The sequence below is a fragment of the Solanum pennellii genome, chromosome 2 (genome assembly GCF_001406875.1).
Source record: "Solanum pennellii chromosome 2, SPENNV200".
NCBI classification, from domain to species: Eukaryota; Viridiplantae; Streptophyta; class Magnoliopsida; order Solanales; family Solanaceae; genus Solanum; species Solanum pennellii.
In genome coordinates this window covers 18,647,358-18,659,401 of record NC_028638.1, presented here as the reverse complement: position 1 = coordinate 18,659,401, position 12,044 = coordinate 18,647,358, and the positions used below count along the sequence as shown (strand labels likewise).

Below are 12,044 nucleotides of genomic sequence, written 5' to 3'. Positions count from 1 at the left end.
GGGTCAGAGATCGGGTGAATAACTAAAATTTTTAAATTGAAAATATTTTTTTAAAATTGACATTTTCCCCCCAAAAAATGTAATTTGAAATTGGAGGAGAGTTTTGGAAAATGTTTTCCTTAACTTTTGAAGGGAAGTCATTTTCTAAAACTTTTGTCCCAATTAAACATAGAAAAATTAGAAAACATTTTACCAAACACACTCTTTATTTTAGCTATTTGCACTGTTAGGAAAATGACAGAACATAAAATTATTAATAACATTTTGATAAAGATATAATTAGCATAGCGCTTGACGCTAATATTGTGACATTTGACTTTCTTGGTTTATTTTGAAAAATAATATGTCAACCCCTTAATTTGTCCTCTCCACTTGATTCTCTTACGAAAAATAATGTATACATTAATTTTATATATTAGTAATAATATATATGTTATATTTTTTCAATCTATATATAACTAAATTCAAAAATGATGTATACATTAATTTTATATATTAATAATAATGTATACGTTATATTTTTTCAATCTATATATAACTAAATTCATGATATTAATAATGTAAGGGATTTTAGTACATGCACTGCTGTGGTTAAGGAGATCATTGCCTCTTAAAAAATTTTTTATATCTTATTCAAATCATATTGTATTTTGTGGAGGATATCCTTATAAATACATATATTTTTTATAAAATATGTAATATATATTATTTTTAATATACCAAACTAAATACATAATGCATAAGAATTAATCTCTACATAATTAACGGAAACATAATTGCTATTAGTATTACTAAATATACGTTAATTAACATTATACTTATATATCTTCACTATAACAAAAATAACTTTTAGCGGTAATAAATATTGACATTAATAAAGAGTATTAAAGCATTTACCGGCATTAGTTAATTACCGCTAAAAATACTTAATTGTCGCTAATGATATTCTTGATGTAGTGCTTACCAAACGACCCCTAACTTCTATCGTACTTTATTAGTTAATAACATAATTTAAACCATCATCACATAAGGTTTGCCTAGTGTGATTTACATTCCCTGTGTGGTTTGCAGGCTATTACACAGTGGGGGGCTTAATGTGTACAAAGTGCTCACCTGAAGAGCAGAGGCTGTGATAAAAATTAATATCCTTAATCAAAAAAAAATAATCAAGGAGAGGATACTCTTATATTCATTAGGTTGTCAACCCAAGACGGTTTAAGAGGAAAACTTAAGTGTTATTAAATTTCAAAAATATTTAATCATTAAACTTTAGCTCAAAAGTAACAAAGCAGTCAACTTAACTATTCAAAATTAGTCAATACCCATTGTAAACTTGACTATCAATGCTTTAATTTGATGGTAGAGAACGCCACTTAATAAATAAAATATCGATGGTCAACAAATTATTTGCACTTATTTTTTATTTATCAACAAAAAAAAGTTTTTCAGGCACATGCTAAATAAGTAATAGATATTTATACGAGTACAAACTATAGATCATTTCACTAAATATAAAATAGATATTTTAAAAATTATGCTATTCAATATAAAAATATGTATTAAATTTACTAAAAAGAAGATAAATCCGAAAAGTAAGATAAATAAACCACATATATTTTTAAATAATAAATTGAATATGATTAAATTTTTCAAAGGGATGGTAGGCACGTGAAGATGCAAAAAGGTTTGGGCTTTTAGAGGGGTGCTTTAGCCAGGATTATGACCAAAGTTATTTGCTTAAGGAACCCTTAATCAACACCAAGAGCCAAACCAATAAGCATCATCAATTTGGTCAACCAACTTGTTTTCACTTGCAATTATTTTGACAACTGACTTTGCCAAAAAACTAGTCATATAATGCATCACCTAGCTAGCTACTGCCTACTAAGTACTAAGCATGTCCATGAGCTGGCTGGACTAACCAAAGGTCCAAACTTTGACTAATAGTATTGTTGTTTTCTTTAAGGCATAACTAGTGGTAATAAATCAACGGGTTTGGTTTAATTTTGACAATTGAAAATAGGTCAATATAAAATAAATAACAATTCAACATATCTATATTTCGTATGGACAAAATAGATTGGGTAACGAATGGGTTGAGTAACATACAAGTTTATTCATATTTTCATGGGGAAATTAAGCATATATCCTATAAAAATAAAATAATCATATACATATACTCTCTTATATTCATACCCCCACTAAATAATTACACTATATACCCCTCGCTAATTTCGCTTAATTGATACTAAATCAGTGTGTGTGTGTGTGTATATATATATATATATATACACGCGGTATCATTTAGGTTGATAATTTCGCTTAACTAATATGCAATGATATTATAATTGTATACTCTTATAGTATCATTGACTAATGAGTCATTTCTGAACAAGAAATCTAAATGATACTATATATATATGTCATGACGCGAGAGCACCCACAAGTCGTGACGCGGCGTACTTGATCTCTCGGAGGTCTTATACAAGCCTCTTATCATTCATTCATCACATAAGTATGAAAAGTAGTGAGGAATTAAAACTTTTCACAATAAAGTCAATAAGAAAACTCTTTTATAAAACGTAAGAAGAATTAAGTCTCATCACAAGTCATCTTAGACACATCTTATTATCATAGGGTCATAACCGTTACATTGAAAGAAAGATACCAGTCTTTATACTAAGTCTTTGATGAAAGAACCCAAGAAAGAACATCCATGTCCTCGAACATATGAGGACATACCAAGAGTCTTGAGAAAGCAATCTACTTCCAAAGCTTCAACTCTAAGATCCTCACTTCCTTCCACCTATACTTGTAGAAATAGAGAAGAATATGGAGTTAGTACAATTAAGCACCAAGTATGACAATCATGCAAAAATATGCTTTAAAGAGGACATTTTAGTTGAAATGTGCTTTTCATGCTATTTTGATAAACTTCATGGACCAAGTGTAAAAGACATCATACAAGTCCATCATCAACATACAAAGTCATACTTCCCATGATTCTCAACATATAACCGTATTTATTAAGTAACCCATTAACCATTTAGACCCTCTATCCAAAGTTATCCTAAGACCCACCTAGGTAAGACATAAAGAGACCGCTCATACAACCTCTTCAATACACACCTAAGTATTCCTTAAGACTACCAAATATAAGGATTTCCTTTCCATCACAACTCAGCATGTCAACATTCATTACTAGAGATACTAGAGGGAACATTCATGCATTTAAGAACTTCATAGAAAGACCATCCCCTAAAATAATTCTAAGTTACACTAGTGCAATGTGAAAGTAACATCCTATTCTACTACTCCCACTTAGTGCTCCTTTGGAACCACCCTAGACTAGGCACCTCACATTCAACCATTCACATAACCTTCATTAACAATATATATAAGACCAACATGTTTCATCAACATCAGATATAAAGTCAACTTACTTCTTTAAACATCATATAGAAACCCATTCATTCATTAACATTACAATGACACACCAAGACTCCGTCCAAATGCCTACTTGTGCAATGCATAGATGGCGTCCCATTCCACCACCTAACCTAAGTAGTACACCCTTAGACAGACCTAGTTCATTACATTCATTTGTGGGGGGCATGCTTTAACCAACAAAGATCATGAGATCTTAACATGGAATCCCGGTATTAACCCCTACCGGATGAGGTATCCCTACTTGCCTAAGGTAGGGTCATTCTTAGTCTTTACGTGGAATACCACTAGCTAGTCCTATGTAGACGCATAGTTAAGGGATAGGGAGATTGATTCTAAGTACTACACCTCAACTCACTGAGAGTACCCATCTCAAGAGGTTGATTTTGGACACTACGCCTCTACTCACGGAGAGTATCCACCCCTTTCAAATCCTCTGAGAATTAATCTCTACAGAGTATTTGACTTTCAATACATTTATTAGCTATAGGTTAAGGGATTGCTACTAAGCACTACATCTCAACTCACGAAGAGTACCCATCCCAACCTATCATTCATTCATTAGAAAATTTTTAGGAATATTGAGGTTGTTATTAGACACTACACCTATACTCACGGAGAGTGTCCACCCCAAAATTCCCCATTCATTCATTAGAGATCTATTGAGAAAACATTTCAATAGACTCTCATTCATTACATTTTCATTGGATTCATTCATTCATTCATTCATTGTGTGTATATATGTGAGAAAGCCTTTCACATAACCACCATCATTCATAACATTATCTTCTAAACATGATCATACTACATTCATCATAATCCACACACAATCATACTTCACATTTACATTATACTTCAATAATCATGCTATCTTCAAGAATCACATGTATAACTTCATACACATCTTTATACATAAGCATCATAACATTACTTTACTTCACATTCAATATCTTCAAAGCCACAACCACAATACATATACCAATTCATATACATTAACTAAACACTGCCACCATAAGTGGACCATACCACACAAGAGCAATTCAATAAGAATTAGAACAAGTAGGTCAACTTACCCTTCATCCAAGCCATGATCACCCTTTTTTAATTATCCGACAATTCATCATAATTAGGCATGGATAGAAATAGATAACAATGATACAACATAATATAAACACGATTCTAACAATATCTAATCACAATCATCAAACCTACTTTCTAAGTCAATTTAGGAGATTTGGACAAAACATGGGTTCTTCAAGGAATTCCATTAAAATCATCTTAACGGTGTTGATTCAACATTAATACAACAATATCATGACTTAGAAAACATTTTAACAATGAACCCATGCATAGAATAGAAATTGGGAAAATTGATCATTGATTCACTTTTGAAAACCTTTGAATTGGACTTCTTGAATGAGAGGTTATTTAAGAATGAAGGATTATCATACCTTATTGGTAGAAATCCCACGAAAATTAATGAAGAAAACACTTGAATTCCCTTCTCCTAGCTTGAATTTGACCAAGACCTTCAATGGTGTTCCTGAGAGAATATATTTGAGAGGGAAGAGTTTGATTTTGATGTTAGGGTCTAACTGAGGGTTTAATTGTTTTAATATACTTAAAATACCTAAAATCACTAAACATAACCGTCCATGACTTAATTGGAACATGGGGGTTAATTTACCAATTCACCCCTCACTTAGCCGAGACAAAGATAAAATTGCAGGTGGTGACCTACTACCACCACCTACGGACCGTAGGTGGTATGATGGGCCATCCTGCACGTCGTGGAACTTGTCTGAGGGTCATCAAAAGGGATTAATATCCCACAACTAAGAGCGGAGCAATGCCCCTGACCTACGGGGTGTCACATGAGTTAAGCGGCATCACTCATGGTCGTAACTCAAGCTGTCTTGAAAGCTTCTTGGCCAATGTTTGGGTCCTCCTCAACGACCCTTAGGGTGGTCCATGGGGAGTCGTACCCGGAAATTTTGACCCTAAACACGAATATCTAGATAATATGGTCAACTCCCATTATTTTAGACTCCAAATGACACACCAAAACACATACAACATGCAAGATCACACAAGCACACACAAGACTAGTTTCTGAACATCTTGGTCGTTTTTAGATGTTTGACTTCAAAACCACTCAAACATGCCCTTAGATACTATTTCTCATTTATTTAGCAAGTTATTAACTCAAGAAACAAATGTGGATCTCTAATTTTGTAATATCTCGTAACTTGAAATAACTAAGAATAAGCTAAGAAACCAAGAATAATCATTTTTAGAAATAAATACGGAAATCTGGAAAATTTCCAGATTTTAAAAGTGAGTTTTTTTTCATTTTAAAACGGCAATAACTCCCAGCTCAGGAGAAGTTAGGGTGAGTTATTTATATGGATAGAAATCTCTTGGGAAGATCTTTCCAACGGCGGCGAGTTTGTGAAATTTTGAGGTCGTATGAGGGAGATATGACTTTCGGAAGTTGGGTTGTTGGGCTGAGGACAGTCTAATCTGGATTTCAGTAAGGGCAAAGTTGTCTTTTCACCCTAGTATTTCCTAATTCATTTTAAGGGTTATTTAGGGGTAAAAACCAAGTTCCAATTTAGTTTAACAAAAAAATTAAAAAAATGCTTAGGGTTTGGGAGAAAAGAGAAATAAAGAGAAAGATTAAGAGTTTTCCAATAACGCAAAGATCGTTGCGTGGATTTCATCGAGGGTGATCTCTATCGAGGTATCTGAGATCATTCTATGTGATTCCTTTCACCCACACCTTAATTTGATTCAATTTAGCAAGTTAGAGTGTATTTGAATGATGAAAACATGGGAGTTCTTGATGAAAAATTGTGAAATTCTTGTTGGTTGAATTATAGTTGATCTCTAGTAGATTTGATTCATATTTCCGAACTGTTTTTGGGTCTAATCTATTGGGTAATGTGGTATTTAGTGATCCTAAGTGTTTGGGGTGGAATCCATGAAAGTTTGGGAGGTTTAGAATTGAAAATCAGAGAAGAAAAGTTGGAAAACCCATCCGTCAGGCCCTGGTGCGCCGCCCCAGCTAGAGTGCCTAAGGACAACCTCTGTCCGTCAGGCTTTGGCGCTCCGCGCCTCTTAGAACGCCAAGTCCACCTGGAGACCCCGTTCTTTTCCTATTTTTCGTACTAGTACCTAAGTAATGTACCAATCATCCCTAGTTGATTTATACACTCTAAAGTACATCTAAACATCATGAAATCATCCATAAACATGAAATCATGATCCTTGAATCCATAGTCCAATTCAAGGGAAGTTAAGATCATGGTCAAAGAAGTTAAGAGACAAGCTTAAAAGTTAAGAAGCAAGTCAAAGTAAGTTCTCAAAGTTTTCAAAGAAGTCTTAAACAAACATTTAGTCTTTTTTTTAAGGATAAAGTTACAAGTTGTGTAAAGAGTAAAGAGTTAAGTTAAATTCTCAAAAGCTATAAGGGAACTAAGTATTCCCTAAGAGTTAAGTTTCAAGTTAAGTAAATATCAAGAGTTGAGTTCATTTCTCAAAGGTTATAAGGGGGCTAAGTATTCCCTAAAGGTTATAAATGTTTTCACATTTAAAGTTAAGAGGAAACTAAGAGTTCCAAAATAGTTTTGAACAAAAAGGGGAACATTGATTCGAAAAGGAGCTTTTTAAAGCGAAAGGGTTTAGTAAATTATCACAACCCAAAGGAAGGAAGTTTTGTTAAAAGCATGAGATAAAGTATATTTTAGGAGTAGTATTGAGCACCGATGTGGGGATGAGAGTTCATATTAACTCAAGTATCCATGTGAACCATGAAGCCATCATGGGTATTAACAGGTCATACTTTTTAGATGATCATGTAAGTTAAGCTAGTGGATCCACTAAGTTAAGTAAGGTCCTATACCGATGGCAAGGTATAGGATGATCCTTGGGCAACGTGAAGTAAAACGTTGTATCATCACTTAGGCTCAAAGTGATGGTTGTTTGTTAGAGAATCTCCCACAGAAATTATATTACTTTAATATATACGTAAAGTTGAGTTTATTATTGTTTTGTCTTTAATGAACTAAGTTTTTACACTGTTTCATCAGTTATATATATATTGCATCTGTATTTATTCCTTTATATTGAGTTGTTATCTTATGAGTCAAGCAGACTCTAAGTTCATCCTTAATCCATTTCAAGATTTATAGGTGTGTTAGCATTCCAACTAGCATACTCGTACATTTAATGTACTGATGCCAGTTGGCTTGCATCGTCTTATGATGCAAACGCAGGTAACTAGGATCAGCACGATGTGCTTCGTTGATCCAAATCGAGCTCCAAAGTCAGTGGTGAGCCTCCTTGCATAACGGAGGACATCATTTTAATTGATTTTCTAGTTTAGTTCATTAGGATGTTGTGGGGTTTGTCCTAACATCCATCTCAGTCAGTTTAGAGGATTCATAAATAGTTAGTCATTCAGTTTTGGAGTCTCTGTTATTTTATAATTTCATATGTTCAAGTGTTGAGACTTAAGTGCCATTTTGGCCAAGACAGTTATCTATGTTATTTGACGAGAATGCCTTTAATTCTTTATCTGAGATGAGTATAGTCTTACGCGGAGTTAAGCAAGCCAGACCAAGGGTTCGCTCAAGGCCAGCAATGGTCGTTGGGTGCCGGCCATGTCCAGTGTGTAGGCTCTAGGCATGACAAACTTGGTATCAGAGCACAAAGTTTAAAAATCCTAGGGAGTCTATGAAGCCACGTCTGTAGAGTCTTAGTCATCGGTGTGAAGCGCGCCACGTCTATGATTCAGAGGCTGCGACATTTAGGAATCCTCACTTCTTTCTTAAATCCTTTTCGTGCGTTAGAGTTTATATCTAAAAGTTTCCCTCTAATTCGTGCTTACGCATGTTTCAGATAAGAATGCCTCCATGAAGAGCAGTAAGAGGTCGTCCAGCGAGGAGAAATGTTGAAGCTCAAGAACATGAAGTTCCTAATGCACTAGATGTACAACCCCAAAGAGAGGTTACCAACGTCGAATTTCAGGAAGTTATTCGGATGTTAAGTCAAGTAGTAACCAACCAAGTCAGGCAAGAGAGTGAAGCTCGACAAGAAGGGGCTGACACCTCGAGGGTTCGTGAGTTTTTGAGAATGAATCTTCCCAGCTTCACCGAATCAAGCACTACTGAGGATCCGGAGAACTTTGTGGAAGAATTGAAGAAAGTGTCTGAGGTAATGAATGTGGTTAATACTGAAAGGGTTGAATAAGCTGCATATCAACTGAAGAGTGTGGCTAGAACCTAGTTTGACCAATGGAAGAAGGGAAGAGCTGAGGGTGCACCACATCAAAGTTGGGTTTGCTGAAGAAGCCTTCTTAGGGAGGTTCTTCCCTCGAGAACTGAAGGAAACTAAGGTACGTGAGTTCCTCACTTTGAAACAGGACTCCATGAGTGCTCATGATTATGGGTTGAAGTTCACCCAACTATCTCGCTATGCTCCGGAGATGGTAAAGAACATGAGGAGCAGAAATAACTTGTTTGTTGCCGGTTTGGGTCGTGCTTCAAGCAAAGAAGGTAGGGATACAATGTTGATTGGTCACATGGACATATCTAGGTTTATGGTATATGTGCAACAAGTTGAAGAGGAGAAGCTGAGGGACAGAGAGGAATACTGAAATAAGAAAGTGAAGACTGACAATGAGTCTGGTCAATAGAGGGTGGTTCAAGTCGACCATAATTTCAGAAATCAAAGGGACATGCACCATCATCTTCTAGTGCACCTGCGCCCAGAAACAGAGGTGAAAATAATGGCCAAAATTCGCAGAACTTCAAGGCTAGGCCAGCCGAGTCCCAAGGTAGTGTGGCACAATGAGGTAGTTGGGCTTTTGCATGTGGGAGGTATGGTAGAACCCACCCTGGTAAATGTCATGATGGTTAGACAGGTTGTTTCAAGTGTGGTCAAAAGGGTCACTTCATGAGAGAGTGCCCTAAGAATAAGCAAGGTAGTGGAAATTCGGGCAATAGAGCTCAATCTTCATCAGTTACTCCGCTAGACAAGGCTGCACCTAGAGGAGCCACTTTTGGTATTGGCGGAGGGGCAAATCGTCTCTATGCAATCACTAGCCGCCAAGAGCAAGAGAACTCTCCAGATGTTGTCACGGTTATTATCAAAGTCTTTACTTTTAATGTTTATGCTTTGTTAGACCCAGGAGCAAGTTTATCTTTTTTAACTCCTTATGTTGCAAATTAGTTTGAGATTCTTTCTGAAAAACTTTGTGAACCCTTCTGTATTTCTACGCCTGTTGGGAGTCTATTCTAGCGAAAAGAGTCTATCGTAATTGTCCTATTTCCATCAAGCACAAGAGTATTATGGCTGATTTAATAGAGTTAGACATGGTAGATTTTGATGTCATTCTAGGTATGGACTGGCTCCATGCTTGTTATGCATCAATAGATTGCAGAACTCGAGTTGTCAAGTTTCAAATTCCTAATGAGCCAGTCATAGAGTGGAAAAGTAGTTCAGCAGTGCCTAAAGTTCGTCTCATTTTATACCTTAAGGCGATAAAGTTAATTTCAAAGGGTTGTATCTATTACTTAGTCCGAGTTAATGACTCAAGTATTGAGGTACCTTTTGTTCAGTCAGTTCCAATAGTAAAAGAGTTTTCAGAAGTCTTTCCTGATGATCTACCCGGAGTCTCTCCTAAGAGAGAGATAGACTTCGGCATAGACATCATCTTAGATACTCGTCCTATCTCTATTACTTCATATAGAATGGAACCAGCACAGTTGAAAGAGCTAAAAGAACAATTGAAAGATTTGTTAGATAAAGGTTTCATTCGATCAAATGTCTCACCTTGGGGAGCTCCAGTCTTATTTGTGAGGAAGAAGGATGGTTCCCTTAGGATATGTATAGACTACCGCCAATTGAATAAGGTGACCATCAAGAATAAATGTCCTCGAGATGATATTTTCGATCAACTTCAGGCTGCTTCTTATTTTTCAAAGATTGACCCCAGATCAGGCTATCATCAGTTGAAAGTTAGGGAATGTGATATTCCAAAAACACCTTTCAGAACGAGATATGGGCATTATGAATTTTTAGTTATGTTCTTTGGTTTGACAAATGCACCTGCAGCATTCATGGATCTTATGAACAGAGTCTTCAAACCTTATTTAATCTGTTTGTCATCGTTTTCATTGATGACATACTGGTTTTTCAAAGGAATGAAGAAGATCATACTAGTCACCTAAGGATTGTTCTTCAGACTTTTTGAGAGAAGAGCTATATGCCAAGTTCTCCAAGTATGAGTTTTGTCTTAAGTCTGTGGCATTCTTGGGCAACATAGTTTCTGGCGATGGGATTAGAGTTTGACACTCATAAGATTGAAGCAGTTCAGAGTTGTCCTAGACCCACATCTCCAACAGATATAAGTAGTTTCTTGGGCTTGGTTGGCTATTATTGGAGATCTGTTGAAGGGTTTTCGTCTATCTCATTTCCTTTGACCAAGTTAACTCAGAAGACAGTCAAGTTTCAATCGTCTGAAGCTTGTGAGAAAAGCTTTCAAGAGTTGACAAAAATATTGACTACCGCTCCGGTTTTGACCTTACCGGAGGGTACTTAAGGTTTTATGGTGTATTGTGATGCATCAAGTGATGCAGAATGGCAAGGTTATAACTTATGCCTCTAGACAGTTGAAGGTTCATGAGAAGAATTATCCAACTCATGAATTAGAATTGGATGCAGTGGAGTTTGCTTTGAAGATATGGCGCCACTACTTGTATGGTGTTCATGTTGATATATTCACCGGCCACAAGAGCCTTCAATATGTGTTCACTCAGAAAGAGCTAAATCTTAGACAGAGGAGGTGGTTAGAATTACTCAAGGATTATGACATAAGTATTATTTACCACCCAGGTAAGGCTAATGTGGTTGTTGATGCCTTAAGCAGGTTACCCATGAGGAGTACTTCTCATGTTGAAGAAGGAAAGAGGGAGTTGCTAAATATGTGCACACACTTGCACATTTGGAAGTCCGACTTATGGATTCCACAGAAGGAGGTATAGTGGTGACAAATGAGGCTGAGTCGTCCTTATTGTCAGAGGTGAAAGAGAAGCAAGAACAAGATCCCATTTTGCATGATTTGAAGGCAAGTGTTCATAAGCAAAGAGTATTGGCTTTTGAACAAGGGGTAGATGGTGTGTTGAAGTACCAAGGCAGATTATGTGTACCTAAGGTTGGATGGACTCCAAGAGAAGATCTTGGAGGAGGCTCATAGCTCCAGATATTCCATTCACCCGGGTTCCACCAGGATGTACCACGATTTGAGAGAGGTATATTGGTGGGAAGGCATGAAAAAAGATATTGCCGAGTTTCTTGCCAAGTGCTCAAATTGTTAGCAAGTGAAAGTGGAGCACCAAAGGCCTGGAGGTTTGGCTCAGACTATAGAATTTCCGAAATGAAAGTGGGAGATGATTAATATGGACTTTATCACTGGCTTTCCAAGATCTTGAAGGCAGCATGATTCTATTTGGGTGATTGTGGACAAAATGACAAAGTCAACCCATTTCTTGCTGGTATGTATGTATGTATATATATATATATATATATATATA

The 12,044-nt window shown here is 36.0% G+C and overlaps 1 protein-coding gene and 1 pseudogene across 1 annotated transcript in view; both read left to right on the top strand.

Moving 5' to 3' along the window:
- Window positions 1–8,355: 8,355 nt before the first annotated feature.
- On the top strand, window positions 8,356–10,258 carry LOC107009799 (annotated as a pseudogene).
- A 1,212-nt stretch (window positions 10,259–11,470) lies between these two features.
- LOC114075973 overlaps window positions 11,471–12,044 on the top strand; it is an 11,819-nt gene continuing 11,245 nt past the window's right edge. The window contains 1 exon segment of the mRNA XM_027914151.1: window positions 11,471–11,637. Within this exon segment, the coding sequence (XP_027769952.1) occupies window positions 11,471–11,637 (167 nt within the window).